We start from the raw sequence: 21,086 nt of genomic DNA on the forward strand, positions 1-21,086 counted from the left end.
GGATTTTCTTACTTATTTATTTATTTAACATTTGTATACACATAATAATAAAAAATAAATAACCATCGAAATGCATCACAAATTTAGCCTTTAACGTTTCTACAATATTAAATATTGGTAACAAAAATTGTTTGGAATAATGTATGAGAAACTTTTAGTTTCTTAAAAATAAATAATTATACTAGTTCAATAATAAACTTAATCATTACATTAGTAAGATAATTATATCCGGAGTAAAATATAAAAAATCCGACGATAAAGGAATATAAAAAATAAAAATATTGGCTATTATTCTTTGTATCAACCAATAAGGCCGTTTTCTTTCGGTTGAATAAGTTCGTTTATAAATTCCTTCATGATGCTTTCCAGTTCTGCCTTCGCTTCTTCTTCTCTGTTAAGGAAAAAAATAATAATTAGTTCCACTATTTCGAAGCACTAAATTGAGGCATAATATAGATAATAAGAACCATTGACTTAGGTAGTATAAACACTAAACTCACAATCACACTGAATAATTGTCCGAAGTAAAACTCTGCCAACGCGTATGTTAGGCAGAGTATACAACAGAATTTGAACAATACTGCTACTACTTAAGGTTTCACTTCCATGATATATGTTTTTTAAATGTTTTATATACATCGTCGTTCGGAACTTTTTGTGGATCTTAAAATGCGATTCTGACTTTCAATCGGAACATTTTTTTTGCGTTTTTTACATAATTCTTACCCTTGCCCCTTGTTAGCGGCTAGCTCAGAATAGTACTTAAGCTTAGGCTCAGTGCCGCTAGTTCTAAACACTACGTTGAGTCCACTCGCACACTTGAACATTATCATTTCGCCGCTCGTGTAAGGCAGGTCTAAACCAGTGCCTTCGACTTCTGTAATTTTTCATAAATATTTAATTTAGTATGTACACGAAGAAAAATACACCTAATATTATATTACTAGCTTCCGCCCGCGACTCCATCCGCGCGCATGTCCGTCTTCGTATGGACAATGACATCTTGTAAAAAAAAAAAAGAATCCACTGCGGGTAACGCAACGTGTGTTCGCGGTTATACCGAACAACGTCTATGGACAAAACTGAAAAATTAAGATTTTTTTTTCCACGTGTTTTTCCAGGATAGTATAGGATTAGTATCCTATTTTATGCCCAGGATAATGAAGTATAATTATACCAAGTTTCATCGAAATCGAACCGTTAGTTTTCACGTGATGTCAGTATATACAGACAGACAGACAGACAAAATTTTTTTAATCACATGTTTGGGTTCGGTATCGATCCAGTAACACCCGATACACAATTGACCCTTTCGATTCTACTGATTATTATTGATATGTATAGATTTCGATCGATTCGAAGCAATTCTAAGAGGCGGAGTAGTAATTTCAATCGAATTCTAATGAAATAACTCAATATAAAATACATATTTGAAAATATAAATTTTTTTACAACCAAAAAGTTTGCCCTATTAAAAAAAATATGGAGATATCACTACATTTTATTGTGAAAGCTCAAGTACACTATAGTAGAGCCATTTTAATAGGCAACATTTGACAGTTCAACAAAATTCAACAACGTAACCTAGTAACGACGACATAGAATAACATGATATTTCGTTTTGTTAGAACTGCACATTTGCTTAACTTTTTTCAATTACGATTACATATTTATAATAATAAGGACCGATACAAGTAATTGTAAGATTTCATTTTACCGATAAACCATCCTAAACATGATAAACAATTTCTGAATTGAAGAACTGACGTCGCTACAATTTTGTGTCAATAAACCTTTTTTCTTTTTAAATACTAGAGACGTTACTCTAAAAATCGAAATCTGACATCTAGAATCGAATGCATTGATTACTTGTGAATAAAAATCATCATAAATAGTTTAGGATACATCGCCCATTTTTGCAAGTGACTACTATCAAGCTAATTTTCCTTTGTAGCTTTATTTTGATGAGACGCCCAATAATTTCGTGTACGAAAGTCTCGATTGTGGTAGCTAACAGAGATAACAAGGATAAAAATTTTTGATTTGATGGTTCTCAAATATTTATTACTACCTGAATGAATTTTTTTTTGTTCAATCTCAAGATAATTACCTAAATTATTCGAAAAAATATTTGTCCTACAAAATCTATGGTTTGTTCAAGGAGTCCCCCTTTCCAAAGTGTATCGATAACGAGGTCATCATAAATGATTACTAACAAGCTGATTTTTTTGTTTTCACTTGGTTAATGTTTATATAATTCAACAGACATATTGTCCTACAAATTGCGTAATAAATATTTGAGAACCATCAAATCAAAAAATTTTATCCTTGTTATCTCTGTTAGCTACCACAATCGAGAGTTTCGTACACGAAATTATTCGGTGTCTCATCAAAATAAAGCTACAAACGGAAAATCAGCTTGATAGTAGTCACTTGCAAAAATGGGCGATGTATCCTGAACTAAAATTAATAAATTCGATTGACAAATGTTTCAAATCCGTATCGATTAATACACTTTAATCGATGTTTTTAAGCAGGTTACTTCTCTACGAAGATAAAATTGATAGACGTCAAATGTTGCCTATTAAATTGGCTCGACTATAAAAGCATCTTAACATATTTCATATTGTTTTTCATTAATCAACAATTAATCAATATTTAATTCTAATTCAAGTAGAATTTGAATAATTACTCACTGTTTTTGCTATCATCATCACTTTCCTTTGGTATTTGCACACCAGCCGTGAAATCATTTATATACACCACATCAGTTTGACCAACTTTCTTGGGGTACTGAAAATAACAAATTGACAAATAACATATTAACTACGAAACAAAGATCGTAACAATAAACTTTATATGTATTTAATATAAATATTAAATATACAAAAAACAGAAAAAAAAAAACAATTTGAACTTACTCCACCATTTTGATATTTTCTAATCCTATTAAAAATCTTCTGAACAACAGCCGGGTCGTCGAATAAAAAGTATCCATTGTACGACACGTGGTAGCCGAAGTCGCGGTATAAAGCTTGCAAGTGGTCAGCTAGGGTTGTGCCTTGGCTGTATAGATGTGATGCTAGGGATGCCACCTGGAAGATTTTTTGTAAAAAATAAAAAAATGTAGTAGTTAACATTAGCGAAACGTTGGTAAAATGTTATTTAGGCTGCAAATGCTGCTGCTGTATTTTTAAGCTATTGCATAGCTTCTATCGCGGGACTTGAGCGCGGGGACCGAATCGAGAAATTCCGTAACGAAAAAACCTCACGCTCTCCACTCCGACGGGCGGAGGTGTGGCTTGAAGGCATACTATGCAATAGCTTTACCGCGGCAGTCCCCGAGTGCCACACGTCGTTTTTTTTTTGACGTGATAACGTCTTTAAAATCGTTTTAGTCGGGTGACATGTTCAGAAACTTGTGTCACACCAAAACCTCACGAGCGCGATCGCAGGTATAACGAGAGAGAGACGTTATCACGTAAACATCTCGATCGTAAACCTACTTTACAAACAACCAATTTTTTAATTTCACAGCTTTAAACCAGTGAGCAACAAGGTGATCGTCCATATAGAATAAATTGGGTAATGTCAATATTAATTTATATCATGAAATTGGAAACACCAAGATCACACTTATTGTATCCAATAAATTTGAACGTGAAGTGAAGATTTGTGGTATTTTTCTTTTTCTTTTTTTTTTAATTACTTGAACAGCGGCAGAAACTCCATCTTTATCAGGCACTTCAGAGTTGCACATGTAACCGATGGCCTCTTCGAACGCAAATAGCGGCACTCTTCCTTTTTCCTTTAAAAGCAATGTTGCGTTACCTGCAATTAAGACGATATTGTAGAAAAAATAAACAATATTATTCTTAAAACTGCAGAAATATAGTCACGGCTTAATTTGGCAGAAAGATTAAAACAAAACGAGATTTAAAGATACAACACTATAAGCAAATTAAGCAAAATTCTACTATGATACTACTATTATGATTCTAATGATAATGATTAAGGCTGGTTGCAGAGCTTGACCGACCGTCAGTGCGTACCGTCGGTCCTGACGATACGCATCAACAATGTGTATGACTATGACACTAATGCGCATGACAATACGCGTGCGTATGGTCGGTCTAGCTATGAACGGTTTTATGAATTTCCATACATATGACAAGCGCGACTGACGTACGCACTGATGGTCGGTCGGTCAAGCTCTGCAACCAGCCTAAGGAAATTCTTAGTCATTTTATATGTGTGATGTTGTGATATATTCAATATTCATATATATCTGTTTATGTATTTAGAGTATACAGCAGAACTATAAGTATATTAAGAAGAGCTGGAACGTCAACACATTTACACATTGCACATGTTAGGCCGGGAGATACTGACACAAAATTTCGGGTCATTTGTAACAGGATGGCGGTCTAGAGGGGTCTTACTTATCCGACGAGTGTGACTTACGCCCACGCGACTAGTCCGCCGGTACCAGCGTTCTGACCATCATTTTTCTTTTTGTCATTGCGTAATAAGACCTCTGTAGAACCGCGATTCTGTTACAAATGACCCGAAATTTTGTGTCAGTATCTCCCGGCCTATATATGTGTCATATTTTGCAATTGTTTATAAATACAGGGTGATGTAATTGGTGTTGTACGAATATCTAAAAATCTATGAAGAATTTTGTGATACAGTAAATGGAAGAATTATATACTATTTTACAGTATTTAATAAAATCATTTAATTTTTTGTTCATTTTCATTAGAAATGTCAATTTTTCTCACCAAGGTGGAAATTGGAATGATAAGGATCTTGTTAGAAAAATATAAATTTTGACTAAAATCGGCATTTTTTTTTCAAAAATCAAATTACTAATTAATAATCAAAGTTATCCACATTATAAAAAAAAATAAGCCAAACTATACACAATTTTTACTTGATGCAATCCTCAAAGATCATGGACATAGTGTATTGCGCCTTCCACCGTACCATCCAGAACTCAACCCAATAAAGTTACTATGGGGCATAATTAAAGGGAAAGTAGCATCACAAAATGTGAACTTTAACTTGAAAACTGTGGAAGAATTATTTAGAAAGGAAGCAAATGCCATTAGTCTGGATATGTTTAGTGACGTTTGGAGAAAGACGCGAGAACATGAGGAAAAATATATTCAATTAGAACCAAAAGTATATAATTACACTGACTCATTTATAATAACATTAAGAAATTCCGACGGCGAAACATCGAGTTCTTCGAGCGATGAAAGTTTCAGTGAAGTAGAAGATTACGATTATGATTAAATAGATTCTTCTTCTTCTCTATAGATACTGCTTTCTGAATTGGTGGTAAATGTTAAAACTGTTAAACTGTTATGACGATTCAAAAGTGCTTCTAGAAGAAGTCTAATAGTATAAATGTTTGAGTTTGAGTTTAAAACCAATAGTGTGAAAATTATACCATAAACATGTAACATATATTTGTTAGCGCGTATTGGTAGGTATTACGTACTTACTACAAATATAATGTGGAGGAAGGAAGGTGGAATTCCTCCATCGAAAAAGGGAGGATCCTCGACTAGTCAACTCGACTGGCCGGCCGTAAAGGCCCCGATGGATGATGTCGGAAAGTTGTATATATAGCTCTGTAGCGAAAACATTTCGTTTGCGCGATTCAGAGCGAGGTGTCGCTACAATAATATTTCTTAGATATTTTTACTCGACCTAAGTCAGGACAAGACTGCTCCGCAACTGCAGAAGACGTCCGTTATTTAAATCATTATCAAAACAACCATCCGTGTGTTGGGACTTGGGAGTGAGCGCACGTGTTATTTGTATTGTTTTTATGACCTGAAATTTAATTATTATTTGATAATTGAATGATTATTAAATACTTTTATCCAATTGATTATTTTTAGAATAAATAATTAAGTTCATCAATTGATTTACTTTTAAATTATAATTTTACAGGTAAATTATGAGAGCTTTCATAATTATATTTGCATATATTTATCTACAACGCACCCATTTTACAATTCAAGTCTAAAATGAAACTAGAGTCGCATTTATTTTTGAACATACTGTAAGTGAAATTGCATAAGTGTGAGTACTGTGAACATGCCAGCTTTCCTTAATTGACCGATAACTATTACACATAAACATAAACTTAAAAAAAGACAAATTTTGAAAAAAAAAAAAAAATTCTAACTCACCCATCCACTTAAAACCCGTCAAGGTCTCCACAAACCTCGCTTTCCCCCTGCACACGGCGCTCAACATCTTGGAGCTAACGAAGCTAGCTAGCAAGTAGCACCTGTCTTCGCCCGTTGTATTGTTAGCTTCAAACTGGTGTAGCATCCACCAGCCAAGAAGTGTTCCCATCTCGTTGCCCGTGAACACTTTCCATGATCTGAATGGTTTGCAATATTTAAGTGCATTGTTTTTTACAATTTATTTTATTGGGAAATGGTAGAGGTATCTTAGTTCTTAAAACTGAAAACTTAAGGACGACAGTTAATTGATTTTTTATATTTTTCATTATCATTATCAAATGTCGTGATGAAAATGGAGTGGTAAAAACGGAAAAGTTCGACGATGTGATATCAACCAACCCGCACTTACCTAAGGTGGTAGAATTTAGCCCAATCACTTATTTTCGTTCTGTACTCTTGAAATTGCTAAGAAAAATGAGCAAAGGATAGTGATTTTATCCCAGAATTAGTCTAATTCGACTGAGGCAAAAGAACTTGTATAAATTATAATATATGTAGTTAATTAATAAAGTATGGTCGTTTCTGTTTTATCTTATAAGGTCAAAGAAGCAGTGCTGGATACAAGCAAACATTTATTTGAACAATAAAAGCCATACTGGAAATAACACGATAGCACGAGATATATAGATCACATAACCACATAAAAAACTCTCACCGATTATCAAACTCAGCGACAGCCAATCTATCAGCATCAGGGTCGTTGACCAGCACCAACTTGGTACCATGTATTTCCGCCAATTGCTTGCTAAGTTCCAAACATTCCTTCTCTTCGGGATTCGGGAACTTAACAGTTGGAAAATCTGGGTTCGGATACTGTTGTTCTTGTACGCTGATTGGTAACTAACAAAAAAAAAAATATCGTGTGAAATTTATTATAAAGACCATTTTTTTGTCTTGGTTAGCTTGGGACGATTTTTTGATTTCGTAAATAATATAGTTATCTTCGCGTTTTAGGAAAGCCAGTTAAAATAAATAACACTAGTTTCTTCTAGTCTTTTCCGCATAATTTATAAATAATAATTAAAATAGATCCTATTTTTGGCGATCACAATATTAAGAGATTAACCAGAGAGATTATGAACCATGTAAGCCGTACACCTTTTATGGACAGTTTTATTACACAACCAACCTTCAATTGAGCAGCTTTAAAAGCGTCTGCAACATATTCATAGCCAACTCCATGCATCGCACTATACACAATCGGTATAGCTGCAGTCTTGTTCTGTTCCCTTACATCAGAAGACAGACTGTCATGTATGTACTTCATGTACCGTGTCGTCACATCCTGTTGGCAGTCTGTGACTAGATCGTGGTTCCGGATGTTGGCTATATCCCAGTGGTCTTCGGGAATTCTAGAAATGAGAGGTATTTATAATATTTAAGCTAGAAAATTTTGAATTTCTTTTTATCGCATGTAGGTTTTGATAGATTAAGCAAAAGTATATTATCTAATCGTGACTTTATCTTTCACTATCAATAATCTTACTACGGGCTTTTATCTAACAGCTAACTTATTTATTTATTCATTCATTTATATCCGAGAAGACGTAAATATTCATTTTGGCATATTGTAAGCACATTAGCATTAAAGGTATTTGATACAAGGTCAATTAATATTATAATATTCAGGAAACCTTTGTTGAAAAATATGACTTTGTTCCACCATACTTTTCTATAAATGAAAACTTTTACCAAGAAAAGAGTTACCACATCACAAAAAACTTACTCCAAACACAGCAATATCTCGTCCAAAATATTATCATCATGCGGTGCTATAACTTGCGACCCATTTCCCCAGTACACCTTATATCCATTATCCTCCCTAGGGTTATGGGAAGCTGTTACCATCACACCGCCAGCCGTTCCATACAATATTGTCGCATATGACACGAGTGGTGTGGGACAGACGGACGAAAAGAGATACACTGGTATTGATGAAGATACGAACACTTTAGCTGTGAGTTCCGCGAATCTGAAAGGATTTTTTATTGATTATTAATTTATTAGATAAAATTAAAGGTAACTTTTGGTGATACAAAAATATTAAAGTTTTCATTGAAATATTTATGCGGTAAGAACATCAAAATCCGTTCAGCTTATTCGCGTAAAAGGTCATTCTTATACGCAAAATCATACGAACTTTCACGTTTATCTATGACTAGCTGCTCCGCGCGGTTTCACCCCCGTGGCTCCACTCAGCTGTTAGTCGTAGCGTGATGATATATAGCCTATAGCCTTCCTCGATAAATGAGCTATCTAACACCGAAAGAATTTTTCAAATCGGACCTGTAGTTCCCGAGATTAGCGCGTTCAAACAAACAAACAAACAAACATACAAACAAACAAACATACAAACAAACAAACAAACTCTTCAGCTTTATAATATTAGTATAGATATATTAGGTCTCAGACACTTTTTTTCACTATCATGGTTGTTCAAAATGTATTTTTTCATTTTTATTTTTTACGAAAATTCCTTATAATTATATTGTTTGAAGATCAACTTTTACCTCAAAATAGTCTCTAATAATATCGATAAGACATGGCATGACTAAGGTCAATGTTCTTGCTGATAACAATACAACTTGATTACGTATTTATTTGTAATGTAGTGTATGATGTAATATTAATCTTAGTAGTTAAGAATTATTTATTACTAGCTTCCGCCCGCGACTCCGTCCGCGCGGATGTCGGTCTTCGCGTGGATGGTTTATTTCTCCATTTTGAGTAGGTACTGACAATAAAATCTTATAAATATCTATTGGACCCAATTCCCAAATACGGCTAGGCCTATAATAATACGCAACGTGTGTTCGCGGTTCTACGGAACAACGTCTATGGATAAACCTGAAAAATTAAGATTAATTTTTTTCTACGTATTTTTCCAGGATAAAAAGTATCCTATTTTACGCCCAGGATAATAAGGTATAATTATACCAAGTTTCATCGAAATCGAACAGCTAGTTTTCACGTGATGCCTTCACATACAGACAGACAGACAGACAAAAATTTTTTTAATCACATATTTGGGTTTGGTATCGATCCAGTAACACCCCCTGCTATTTATTTTTTCAATATTTTCAATGTACAGAATTGACCCTTCTACAGATTTATTATATGTATAGATTCAGGAGAATTACAATTATATAACATACTAGCTGTTGCCCGCAGCTTCGCTTGTGGAAAAAATTAAGTTTTCATGGTATAAGTTTTCATCCCCTATTTTACCCATTTAGGGGATGAATTTTCTAAAATCCTTTCTTAGGGGACGCCTACGTTATGACATCTACCTGCATGCCAAATTTCAGACCGATACGTCCAGTGGTTTGGGCTGTGCGTTGATAGATCATTATATCAGTCACCTTTGAGTTTTATATAATATATATAATATAGAATATAGATATAGATATATAGACTAGCTGTCCCGGCAAACGTTGTTCTGCCTTACTCTAATCATTTAGAGGTATGAATTAAAGTAGATGTTGGGCGATTCTCAGACTTACCCGATATGCACAGAAAATTTCATGAGAATCGGTCCAGCCGTTTTGGAGGAGTTTGGTAACCAACATTGTGACACGGAAATTTTATATATAAGATTATATCTCAACACAAAATTAATGATATGATTATGATGAATTATACCAATTAAAAAAGTAATCAGAATGAAAGAGATTGAATAAAAGATGTGAATATAATAATTATTATTATAACTAGATTTTTTTATATCTTTCCAATTGGTCCTCTTCTGGTCTTAAATACACAATGTTAATAAAAATGAAAAAAAAAAACATTACACCTAATACGCACTTATTCTTTGATAAGAAATGTTATTCAAATGATTCATTTTCTTGCATATTCAACGTTAAGATTTAAAATAGAACTTAAACAATATCCTGCAAATTGAATCATATGACATATCTAATTTTCATAAAGATATTTTTCACATTCACCTTCATATGATTTTATTATTTATATTTAAAATATATTATTAGTCTGTATGTGTTCTTATTTTCATTATACTACCTTTTGCTATTATATCTGCCATCAAATCCAACCACTAAACCATTGCTTAGTTGTCTCTTGGAACAGACTTTTTTCAGGTAAGAACACAGGCCCTGAAAATAACAATTAAACAAGCTAATTACTTACTTGTCCAATAATAAATATTGTTTACAATTATCTACATAATAATTATTATTTAATATTAAATATTTTGTAATCTTAAATCTGTGTATTTTTAAGTTTAATGTTGTAAATTGTAATTTTAAGTCAGTCAGATTTTACCATTTAAGAAACAACACCTCATCACTGCTTGTCATCAATCTCACCTGTTGGTAAGCTGAGATGTGGCCTAAGATAGAGCACACTTCCCTAGAACTTAGAAGTTACCTGTTCATTCTTTTCTTGAAGACCTCCAGATTGTAGTACTATTATCATCCAGGTAATAAATGTATCTTCTTTAGGCTATCATTTATTTTACTAACCAATTATCTTTCTATTCAAACTTAGATTGGGTGAGTTAACAGCTCAGCGACGTACACAGACTGCTTGAGCAGTCAGTCGTTGATTGCTCGAGCTGTTTCTACAAACCGCGCAGTTGACAGCATGAAGTGCTCGCGACGGCTCGACTAGTCCGTGTACGGCAGTGAATGAATGTCCATAGTTCACCGAGCGATCGCGGCTTTAAGTCGTTGGTCTCAACTGCTTGAAGCGGTCCATGTACGGCCGCCCTTACCTGCGCAGTCTGCAGCACAACAACATCATTCATGCACATGTACCCAGCGCCCATCCTCCCCCGCAGGCCTGCTGTGCCAAACTTCTGTCGTTTCAACATTGTCTTCTTTAGCTTGTCCCATCGTGCATTTTTTATATCGTCCAACACTTCTTCTCTTGTTTTGGGATTCTGAAATATAGAAAAACATAATATAAAGGCACAATATTAATAGGAAGACTCAAGACAGTAGTATTTTCTAGTGTTTGATTTTAAACACGATTTATTCATTTCGAACACTTTACAGGGAGAGACTGAGATTTCTCAAATTTAATATGTTGTATGTCAATGATAGTAGTTATAGGCCTGCAATTTTTTTTGTATGGCACAAAATAATTTAAACAGTTCTTTTGTCAATATAGGAATTACCTTTTGATTATTCTAATCAATTTAATTAAGTAATAGGGTCAGCTTGCAATGTTGCATGCTACGAATTAATGAATGGAAATGAGCAATAAATATTAATTCCACTTTTAAACACTTTTACAGCCTTGTATCTGTTAAAAAAAATCAAACTAGAAACAGATAGCATAAGACTCGAAATGGTGAATAATTAATAAGAACAATATAGTCCCCATATTTTTATTGAATGTGTGAAATCATTATTACTGTTTTTTATATACATTTGAAAGTCGAGGATATACCTAAATAAACTAGGTGAAAGTCAAACGAGACAAGGATTTTAATTGTAAACAAAAGAATCAAAAACGCCAAGAAGCTTAGTAAATTATTGAGAAAACATACCTTGTCAAGCTTTAGCCAACTTTCTACTGCTGTGTCTAATTTTACATCACCACTTTTACACGCAGACATCGTTACTCCAGATTGGGATAAATTTTAACGTCAAATAATCTTCTTTATAGATAATGTCCGTAGTATCTCGATATTTCCTTGAACTCGGTACGTTATATGTGTAGTAAGGTGATACTAGGATTGTTTTTTCATAAACAACTTTATACAAGAAAAATAACAGCCCCGTCAGCTCACACTACAATGTATATAATACGTTTATCGATATTAATCACTTTTAGAGCTCAATTATATCACGTAGCATGTAACATAAACTAATAACAATTCGGAGCTAATAAAATTCTCTCGATATTATTTGAACCACCCGGTAAGAAATCCGACAAAATACAAATTGTCAATTTGTCAAAACTCAAATGTCAATGCTACAAATTATTGTCACTGTCAAAATGACAAATATATATTTTTAATTTTATGACTCATGGATTCGTGCACATTAGGTAGGTAGTTAAAGCATGTGTATAAGCACAGTGTATAAGCATTTTAATAATACCACTTCTTTTAATTTTTAAGTTTTCGAGATATTCAATTCAAGACCTATTTATAATTCAAATCAATCTCATATTCAATAATAATACTGCAAACTGTAAAGTTTAGTTAGATAATCTTCGTTATAATAATTATGTCCAGTGTTTAATTTAAAATCGTTCAAAGCGATAATTTTATTAAATAAAGATTTTAAATAGTTAAATATTATTTTTACGAGTTATTGCTATTTTATTATGTAAGGCGTCTATGTATTTGAGAGTCTCCGTAAAAAAATACTACTAAGTACTCATTTAGAAATCCATAACAATTTAATTTCTAAAGCAAATGTTTGGGAAATTCGAGTTTGAAACTGTTTTATAAAATACAACTTATGTCCAAACGCAGATATAGGTACATTTTAAACGCTTTACATAAACCAATAATAAAATTGGGGTGTCTGACTCATTAACGCATAAACTCATAAACGCGGTTCAAAACGCGAGACACAGCTAGTCGTTCTATAAAGAATATCAACTACAATATAATCATGCTAATTATTATGTGTAGGTACAGCAGCATTGGATCAGCAATTATGATTTACCATAAAATTTCAAACGTATTTATTAAAAAAATATTTGAGATTGAGTCCCAATAAAGCGAACTAAATACGGAAAGGGCGTATCTCATAATAAAGAATAACGTGACGTAAGGGTCCGTTGATTAGGAAGTTGATTTTTCAATCAGTGACCAATCATGTAATTGTATTTTGTAATTGCAACACCGGAACCGACCACTCCACGCCCCTGGGGTTGCCCCTTCGACGTCCGTTCAACGTTTTAATTCGTATGGGTACATGGTCTTTTAGTTGTATTTCAGGACATATGCACTTATCTGCTGTGTTTTTAAATTGATAAACAGTACATAGACGAAGGATATCCTATAGGTACTTAAAGATATGTCTGACATGGCCATGGCCATGCCAGAATTAGGTACGTACTTAGCCCCTAGAGGTTTAATTTGGACTCGCATAATTGTTGCTGAAAGTACAATCATTTAACGATAAGAGCAATAATTACTTGTACCTAGTATAATTTTAATTAGAAATAATTATAAGAGAAATGTGTATCGGGAATTATAGGTAAGGGTGTAGATAAACAAAGTACGTAAACAGCAATCGTTGCCATTTTATATTTTTACTAGCGGTCCGCCCCGGCTTCGCTCGTGGTACATATTTAGCTTTTCTCTACATAAGAACCATCCTCGTACTTCAAGGAATATAATAAAATTTTTTTATCGAAATCGGTCCACCCGTTCTCGAGTTATGCGCTTACCAACACATTTTGCGATTCATTTTTATATTATACTAGCGGTCCGCCCCGGCTTCGCCCGTGGTACATATTAACGTTTTCTCTACATAAGAACCATCCTCGTACTTCAAGGAATATAATAAAAAAAGAATTATCGAAATCGGTTCAGCCGTTCTCGAGTTATGGAATTACAACGAAAAGTGGCATTGATTTTTATATATTAGATAGGTAGGTACGATTATACTTTATTGTAATATGTACAATCATTAAATAACAAGAATGAAGAAGATGTCGGCACAGAATACTTGTCGGGTTAAATAATGGAAAAAGTAATTGTTTAAAGCATTTGAATGCCATAAAACCAAAAATATAAAATTCAAGTAGGTAATTGTAATTTTTATGACGTTATAGGTAATAACGTAGGTAATAACATGCCCCTATCGTAATTAAAATAGTCTTCAATCAACAATATATTTTCATAAGAGTAGTGAAATGAGGTTTACGGTAATGGAAACGTAGAATTGAGATAGCTCTATCATATTCTGAAGCTGAAAGTGTTTCGTATTTATTGCCAATAACATCGAGCTCGAATCTATCATAGCACTTGAAGTCAATAATATATATAAATAAAAGTAATTCTGGCAGCGGACTATTACCGGCGTTACAGTGGCCAGGAACATCGATCGAAAGCAATACCTATTTACCAGACGCTGTGTAAAATATATTTTTTTTAATAATTGTGAAATTATTCTTTGTGATTTTGTGAAGATGGGACCAGAAACGAATTATTTGGCGTCTGTGGAATTTGAAGTTCACGGTCAGGTTCAAGGTGGGTTATTAAAAATGAAAGTGTTTGTATTCGCGGCAAAATTACTAAGGTCGAAGTGTAGATAATAAACATTATAATTGGGTGATTAATTAACAATAAATTAGTAAATTTTAATAGAAATTTATCTGTTTCAATGAATTATTCCGGCTTAAGACTGAGAATTTTATATACGCTTCTAGAAACTAATTTATCATAAGAAACCTAGCAATAAAATATAAATGTTTTTATATCTATTTTTAGATATAAAAACATTTATATTTTATTGCTTGATCTCAGATAAGCGTAATTATACAAGTAATTAATTACACATTGATCTTCTTCATATAATAATATGAGCTTTCCGCCCAATTCCGCCCGCGGTTTCCGCGCTCGGGGAGATTTTTCCCTGCGTTAAAAGTAATTCAAAAACTGAAAAATATAATAATTATTGTTCCATTGATGTCACACCAACAAAAAAATAAACATAATTTCGCATATAAAAATATATTAATAAGAGTTATGAATGTGATAATACATTAATAAGAGTTGAGCGTACAAAAAAAGTCGTGTGGCACTCGGGGACTGCAGCGGTAAAGCTATTGCATAACATGCCTTCAAGCCACACCTCCGTGCCTGACGGAGTGGGGAGCGTGAGGTGTTTTCGTTACGGAATTTCTCGATTCGGTTCCCGCGCTCAAGGCCCGCGATAGAAGCTATGCAATAGCTTAATAAAAACGTAGTCATATTTAAAATAAATTTGATTGAACCACCAAAAATAGGTCGATACCGGGTCAACGAGAGATGGGTTAGCCATGATTTATTGTCTTTCAATATATAAATAGCGTTCATAATACGCAATTGAAATGGATTTCAAAATGAAAGGCCGGTGTGAAAAATATATAAAAGCTCTATCTGCTCTATCCGCAGGTTTTCACCCGCAGATAAACCCGCGTGCAAAAACGTATATCTATCGTGCAAAGTCAGATTCTCAGAATATTTCGGGACAGGAACATTTCTGGAAAAACAGCCACAACGCGAGACTTAATTAAAAAAAATTACACATAAATGCGAAACGGACTTTTAACCGTACCTCAAAAATCCTTTTGTTATTTTTCACATCGTAATGTGGAAATACATACAAGTCATTTAATTATTGTATGTACTGAAAGATTCTTAAAATAAAATTGTTTTAAAATATTTAAATATTATGTAGGTTGTCTAAATCCCGATATTATGAAAATAGCTTGGTCTTGCTTTTCCATATAAATTGTAAAAATTAGATGAGTAATTGAGTATCTTGTATGGTTAGGAATTAGGATATTAAATAACACTTCGTGCAACTTCGCTCTTACACGAGCATATAAATAGGTAATAATGTAAACTTTTTATGAACTGCACATTTTCAAGTGTTTTCTCAACATTATTATACTGCTTATTTATTACAATTTATATCTCTATCTCTTAACTTGTGAATAAATAAATACTCATAATCTATCTTTATAAAATTGTTACAAAAACTTTACCATTTCCAGGATGTTTTTTCACAAAATATTGCAAGGAAATGGCGGAACAACTGGGCATCGGTGGTTGGGTGAAGAACACCAAGAAAGGGACCATTGTTGGCAGGATACAAGGCACTAAAGATAGTTTGGATAAAATGTAAGCATAGAAAATTTTAAAGTTTTATATCAATGTTGTATTTCATCTCTTTTCGAATTCGAAGAACCCTCTTCTTTTACAATTAATATAAGGCTCAGAATTTGTATGGATATAAATGATGGTTAAAACAATGAATAGTTATTTGATAAATTTTCTAGGTCTTATCTGCATTCAAACTCAAACTCAAACATTCATTTATTCAAATAGGCTACTTTTTAGTAGCACTTTCGAATCGTCATTACATAAGTATTTTTAACATTTACCATTATGGTATTTCTACATAAATAGATTAGGTACATTTTTCCGATTACTTTATATTTGAACTAGCTGCTCCGCGCGGTTTCAACCCCGTAGCTCCACTCCTGTTAGCCGTAGCGTGATAATATACCTATAGCCTATAACCTTCCTCGATAAATGGGCTATCTAACACTGAAAGAATTTTTCAAATCGGACCAGTATTTCCCGAGATAAGCGAATTCAAACAAACAAACAAACAAACTCTTCAGCTTTATAATATTAGTATAGATTTACCTAGCGTCTAGCGAACAAAGCCATAGTAAGTAATTGCAGGTAGTGGCTGATTAATGGCGATGTTTGATGAGTCGGAATAATTATTTTGATATACATCTATGATAACTTTTATTTTTTTAAAACCTTATCTACACAATAAGTTTTAAAGCAGACGTTAACAGTGTAGATTGATATCACGAAATATTAAGTGATTGATTTTATTAATAGATAACGTAAAGTAAGCAATTATATCAATAATACTTATATCAACAATTAACATCAAAGCTTTACATTAAAATGTAGAGCTTAATATTATTATCTTTTATATATGTAAGTATTATATTATAATCTCGAAGGTCATAAAATTTTTCCATTTGCGTCCGTAATATCATATCTTCGCGCGTTGTTAATTTGTTTGTTAATATTTTGTTATTATGGTTTGTCAGCCATGAACATGCGCAGAGAAGTCTCTGGACTACCTTCCAGAGTAGGCTGAGACAAAACACTGTGATGACGGGTGCCTTTAAAAAAAGCATGTGCAGAGGTGGTGCCTTTGTTTTAAATATATAAGGAATAAGGAAAGGATTGCAACGGGAATACAGGAACGAACTGTTAAAGATGAGGAAATAAAATCGGGCCTTTAAATGTCTTAAAAGTTCCGCCAAAAGCCGAAGGGGGTCGTTGGAACTAGAAATAAAACAAGAGCGGGCAAATTGCCCGTGACTATATCTGCAATAGATTTGTATTGGATTCCATGATAACAATTAAATCCGATATAAAACAATCGCAAATCACGACTCTAGTGAGTTATTTATACATTCGTTTAGTTGTTTGTAAATTAATGAATCTATTAACGAATATTGAAGTGATATTATTTAACTCTCAAAAAAAAAACGTAAAGAAAGAGTAGTTTCATCAGTTGTTGTAACTGAGAGGGTTTGGAAGAAAATTGGGTAAATCCTACTTCCTACTATTAAATGTTATAAATTTTTATGAATGTATGGATGTAAACAAATACCTACTTGGCACTTGGCAGTCATGTAGATTATGTACTGAATATCAAATAAGCGAAAGAAAAACTTACGCGAGTATGACCGCAGGAGAAACTCCGCAGTACAAATATTATTTACATATTTTCATCTTGATAATTTGTGAATTGTGAATCATAAATATCTGACATTATTTTATATTATACTAGCGGTCCGCCCCGGCTTCGCCCGTGGTACGTATGTTACAATAAAAAGTAGTTTATGTTCTTTCTCAGGGTCTAAAGATTGTCTGTGCCAAATTTCATCAAAATCGGTCCAGTAGTTTATGAGCCTATTCATTACAATCAAACAAACAAACAAAGTTTTCCTCTTTATAATATTAGTGTAGATAAAAAAAATCCTCACAAACTGTATTGAGTTCGCATCCAAATCGCAGAAGTAAAATGCGTTAGACGTAATATTATCAAAAGACTAGAGGCAAAAATGTAAAGAAGTCTCTGAGGATACAAAAAACTCATTCCTAGAATTCTTTTCTCGGGCGTAACAGTCCATCAAGAGAAATCTCTACTAAATTTTTCCTGTGAAATAAAAAGAAAAAAATCACACATAGCATAGCTCTTAAATATTTTTCAGCCTAAAACCTAACCTTGTTCACAATCTAACCTATAACACACTAATTATACTATTGGGAACCAGCCAAGCAGTTCCGTATTCCAGTTAGTTGCCTGTCACCTCAATGCCAACAGTATAAAGCTGTTAGTAATTAATTAATATTGTTGTTAAACAATGTAATCTGAGAACGAAACGATTTACATAAATTATATGTAATACTTGTTGAATGGAAATAATCAACAATAAAGCGCGTCAAACACAGTGAAGATACTATAATATTTTTAACCGACTTCAAAAAAAAGGAGGAGGTTATCAATTCGGCCGGTATATTTTTTTTTTTTTTTTTTTTTTTTTATGTATGTACACCGATTACTCCGAGGTTTCTGAACCGATTTACGTGATTCTTTTTTTGTTCGATGCAGGATGGTGTCGAATTGGTCCCATAAAAATTTTATTCGGCTAGGCCCAGTAGTTTTTATTTTATGAGCATTTTTGTCTGTACTCGATGACTTAATTGGAATATAGCAAGTAACTTTGATTCACTTCCCGGTAACCGATTGAGCTGAAATTTTGTATAAGTGTGTAAATTGGATAGCGATGAAACATTATCATGACATAGAGCTGATTTGATGATGTAATCGGAAGGTGGCCATAGGAACTCAGTAATATATTGACTCAACTTTATCGAGTTTGGGCTCGTTTGATTCGTGTTGAAAATTACACTAAAAAGTATTAAATAAAATTAACTGCGTTAAAAACAACCGACTTCAAAAACGGAAAAGTAAAAAATAAAAAAGATTTGATATTATTAATTGCTACATATTATTTAGATGTGCTATTTATTAAATAGGTTTGAAGTCGGTGCCAAACACTAAGCACTTAGTATTAAGCCCGTGCACCGACATCAAACCTATTTAATAAATAGCACATCTAAATAATATGTAGCAATTAATAATATCAAATCTTTTTTATTTTTTACTTTTCCGTTTTTGAAGTCGGTTGTTTTTAACGCAGTTAATTTTATATGTTAAGATTCTCTAATATAAAATATTACAGTATCTTAAGGTATCCGGTATCAGCGTTCTGACCATCATTTTTCTTTTTGTCATTGCGTACTAAGACCCCTGTAGAACCGCCATCCATACAAATGACCCGAAATTTTGTGTCAGTGTTTCGGTATATTGTGGGTATATTATAGTATCTTTACCGTCTGTAGCGCGCTTTAGGAAGATGATTTTACACGAAAAATATATTTGAAATGTTTTTGTTTTTGTTTGCTGAATTGCATCTTGCGGAATTTCTAGTATTTCTGATCTATTTTTTAAATATTGGTATTGCTTTTCCTTTTAAGGTTAGTTAAAAATTTTACCATAAGATTAAAATCCTATATTTGTATGGTACCTACCTATTTCAAATTGTTGCTAGGCAGTAGTTTCCCTATAATAAATAGTGCACAGTTTCACATATTTTTCTAAGCTATATTAAAATTTGTGTTTCTTTGTTCACAGGATCGACTGGCTGAGCACAAAAGGATCTCCAGATAGCAAGATAGAGAAGTGTGATTTATCAAACTTTGAATATGTGGCGCGACTGGCTTTTCACAACTTTAGCATACGATTTTAATCTTTTTAATAAATGCTTTTTATATTTTATATTGTTTTATTAGACTGGTTTATACAACCATCTTTATCTTATTAATTACCTGTGCCCCTCTTTCACCCGCATTGCTCCGCTCCTGTTGGTCTTAGCGTGATGATATAGGTATAGGCCTTCCTGGATAAATGGGCTATGAAAGAAATCGGACCAATAGTTCCTGAGATTAGCTCGTTCAAACAAACAAAAACAAACTCTCAGCTTTATAATATTAGTATAGATAACAACCTAGTTCCCTCTGGCTATTATACTTCATGATAAATCATGCTTAATACCACAGATACATTTTCTTAAACATCGATGAACTTTTCCTCTTCCAACAATATTTAATCCCTAATCTATTAGCCCGTACACAAATAACGGTCATTGAACTCGTCTGAAATGAATTTGCCCCATAACACGGGACATCTTTCAACCTTTCGAGTAAGAAACAGCATGACATGCACTTGTAGTGTTTTATATAACGTAGAAACTAACGTAAAAGACAAATAATAAACAATTATATGTTATTGTTTAATGATATTAACATTTCTCGGGATTGCAAGCTTCCGTAATTACCTGTTTAATTTCTTTAACCATATCTTATCTTGTATCGTTGACGTTTATAATACGTAATTCATATTGGAGTCTATTCATAGAATAGATATTGTTGTCATAATATTGATTGAGGATTATTATTTTATGCAATGTAGATGTTGCTAGAGATTATAGAATGTTCGATGCTGATCTTCATAATAAGCACAGCTGCATTTCTATTTGAAAATCTAAGTCGGTAAATATTTGGCAGTCACTTGCATTATGCTATTGATATGATAAGTAAAAAGGTTCGATCTTTAAAAAAGTTTACACACGATTAAACGCCAAATTAAAAAGACTTAGAGCATTAAAAAAGGTATGATTCAATTAATTTCGCGAGAGATAAAGAAACAACTGAAGTAAATTGTGGCTAATAATAATAATAATTAGCCACTTCCGGAGCGCCTATATATACGTACATATAGCCTTTTAATTACAATAATATAATTGGCTATAGGAAGTGTACATACATATTTAAATCTAAGCTTATCTATACTAATATTATAAAGCTGAAGAGTTTGTTTGTTTGTTTGTTTGTTTGAACGCACTAATCTCGGGAACTACTGGTCCGATTTGAAAAATTCTTTCGGTGTTAGATAGCCCATTTATCGAGGAAGGTTATAGGCTATATTTCATCACGCTACGGGCAACAGGAGT

General features: G+C 33.0%; 2 protein-coding genes across 2 annotated transcripts; one reads left to right on the forward strand and one right to left on the reverse strand.

Annotated features, from left to right (window-relative positions):
* Window positions 1-3: 3 nt before the first annotated feature.
* On the reverse strand, window positions 4-12,180 carry LOC123693555 (glucose 1,6-bisphosphate synthase). The gene is made up of 12 exons (XM_045638717.1): window positions 11,785-12,180; window positions 11,005-11,172; window positions 10,293-10,384; window positions 7,996-8,241; window positions 7,399-7,621; window positions 6,925-7,109; window positions 6,210-6,406; window positions 3,710-3,831; window positions 2,922-3,095; window positions 2,697-2,793; window positions 727-877; window positions 4-391 (listed from the first exon to the last, which is right to left on the reverse strand). The coding sequence occupies exons 1-12, from the start codon at window positions 11,851-11,853 to the stop codon at window positions 301-303; spliced, it is 1,815 nt and encodes a 604-aa protein (XP_045494673.1). The 5' UTR covers window positions 11,854-12,180; the 3' UTR covers window positions 4-300.
* A 2,084-nt stretch (window positions 12,181-14,264) lies between these two features.
* LOC123693556 (acylphosphatase-2-like) lies at window positions 14,265-19,850 on the forward strand. Its single transcript, XM_045638718.1, has 3 exons — window positions 14,265-14,451; window positions 15,963-16,089; window positions 19,709-19,850. Exons 1-3 carry the CDS (start codon window positions 14,391-14,393, stop codon window positions 19,821-19,823), a joined length of 303 nt encoding a protein of 100 aa, XP_045494674.1. The 5' UTR covers window positions 14,265-14,390; the 3' UTR covers window positions 19,824-19,850.
* The last annotated feature ends 1,236 nt before the right edge of the window (window positions 19,851-21,086 follow it).

This window comes from Colias croceus, chromosome 8 (genome assembly GCF_905220415.1).
Source record: "Colias croceus chromosome 8, ilColCroc2.1".
NCBI classification, from domain to species: domain Eukaryota; kingdom Metazoa; phylum Arthropoda; class Insecta; order Lepidoptera; family Pieridae; genus Colias; species Colias croceus.